At 40.6% G+C, this 1,738-nt stretch overlaps 1 protein-coding gene across 1 annotated transcript; it reads left to right on the top strand.

Annotated features, from left to right (window-relative positions):
• The first annotated feature begins 6 nt into the window (after positions 1–6).
• LOC111646970 (progestin and adipoQ receptor family member 3-like) lies at positions 7–1,729 on the top strand. Its single transcript, XM_023396579.2, has 2 exons — positions 7–114; positions 801–1,729. The coding sequence occupies exons 1-2, from the start codon at positions 37–39 to the stop codon at positions 1,020–1,022; spliced, it is 300 nt and encodes a 99-aa protein (XP_023252347.1). The 5' UTR covers positions 7–36; the 3' UTR covers positions 1,023–1,729.
• The last annotated feature ends 9 nt before the right edge of the window (positions 1,730–1,738 follow it).

Genomic DNA, 1,738 nt, shown 5'->3' with positions numbered 1-1,738 from the left:
GGCTTCCTGCTCTTCTTCTGTCTCGGGGTGTACAACATGGCCTCTGTGCTGCCGGCCTTCGGTGCCTCCAGAGAGGATTACGTCATCTACTCCATTGGGCTTTTCTGCTTCCAGGTACAGGACCGAGTTTTCCAGTTACGTCAGCCATTACTGTGTGGTTATGATGTCATCTTATTATATTATATATTATAAATACAAAGCACTGGTGGTTTTGTTTTGTCAGGTTTAAGTATAAATATCTGAACTCATACATGTTTGCTTTTTCACACCAAATTCTAAGTTTGTTGTCCAGTTAATAAAAATGAATAAGGCTTAATTGCAAACAATATTTAATGTCTGTTTCCGTCACCTTCACATTTAGCAAAGTTTATTTAGGCTTATTTTAGCTTGTGTTCTGCTTTCGAGGCTCAGTTACAAGAAGGTGTTGTGACCTAGTGTTCAGCAATGTGTTGATTTCAAATTCGTCGCATATCTTGGAAACTGCATATGTGACAGTTGTGTGGTGTTACCTTAATCTGAGCGGTCACAGAATAACATCAGACTTAATCCAAAATATTGGCAGATATTCTTAGCAAATTAAAAATAAACACAGGGATCTGACAAACAGAGTTGTCACATCCAATTAAAAATGTGACTGTTGAGAAACTGGGGAATTTTGAAGTGAAGAGCGGTGGGGACATCTCTTGTTAGATTATTCGTATTTTTCTACTCGATATCTTGCTTTGTAGATCGCATCCTTCTCTGTTGTAATGTCTGACTGTCTCTTTGTTTTTTTTGTTTGTGGCCCTCGCATGACTCAGCTGTGTATGCTGTGTTCGGTGGGTTACCACCTGTTCTGCTGCCACCGCTCGGAGAAGACCGGCCGCCGCTGGATGGCGCTGGATTATGCCGGTATCTCCATCGGCATCCTGGGATGTTATGTCCCCGGAGTCTTCTACACATTCTACTGCAATAATGTAAGTCTTCAGCCTGCAGTTCACTCCTCTGATTCATCAGGCTCCGACATCCGCGTGACGATTTAGTTTTATTTTGTCTGTATGTTGACATGAGTAGGCGGTAACTCCGGTCGTTCACCAGCTACTGCTCCCCTCAACGCATCAGATCAGACTTTATTCATCCCACACAGAGACATTCAAGTGTCACAGCAGCAGCAGAAGTAAAACAGCAGATACACGGTACAGATGAGTGACCGAAAGGACTGGCATCCTAATTCCACATAACCACAACGCTGCTGAAATTGCTCCTGATGGAATCAGATGGGCAGATAAGGTGTCGCGTGTGAATATTATCAGATTATTTGAAGATTAGTGTTATCTATTGAACAAAGTGTCAGATTCTATTGAGGAAAGAAAAATCAAGTTTAGCTCTAACCCTTTGATCTCGCTTCCCTGAGTATGTAAATCAACATGTCACTGTTTCTTGCTGCCAATACATTTGCAAAAAATAATTAAATTTACTCAGGGATCCAACAGAAGAGGCATTACACTTTAAATTCATGAGCAAGGTCAAAGTTGAACACTCCTGAGAGATTAGTCACGAGCTTCATTGTACAAACCCTGTATTATATTTTATATTTCTGAGCTGCGAGAGTTTTTTCTTTTCCCAACTTTTCCAGAATCTCAGGCTGCTGAGACTCTTTGTTTACCAGGGATGTTCTTTGATGTCTTACCTTAGCTTTGAGAAATACAAACTTATGTTTATTTACATAAACCATTTTTTATTTAAGAAAGAAGCAGAG

Source organism: Seriola lalandi, unplaced genomic scaffold, assembly GCF_002814215.2.
Source record: "Seriola lalandi dorsalis isolate HSWRI2012SDOR001 ecotype SW California unplaced genomic scaffold, Sedor1 jcf7180002034198, whole genome shotgun sequence".
Taxonomy (NCBI): domain Eukaryota; kingdom Metazoa; phylum Chordata; class Actinopteri; order Carangiformes; family Carangidae; genus Seriola; species Seriola lalandi.
This window is presented reverse-complemented; position numbering and strand designations above follow the sequence as displayed.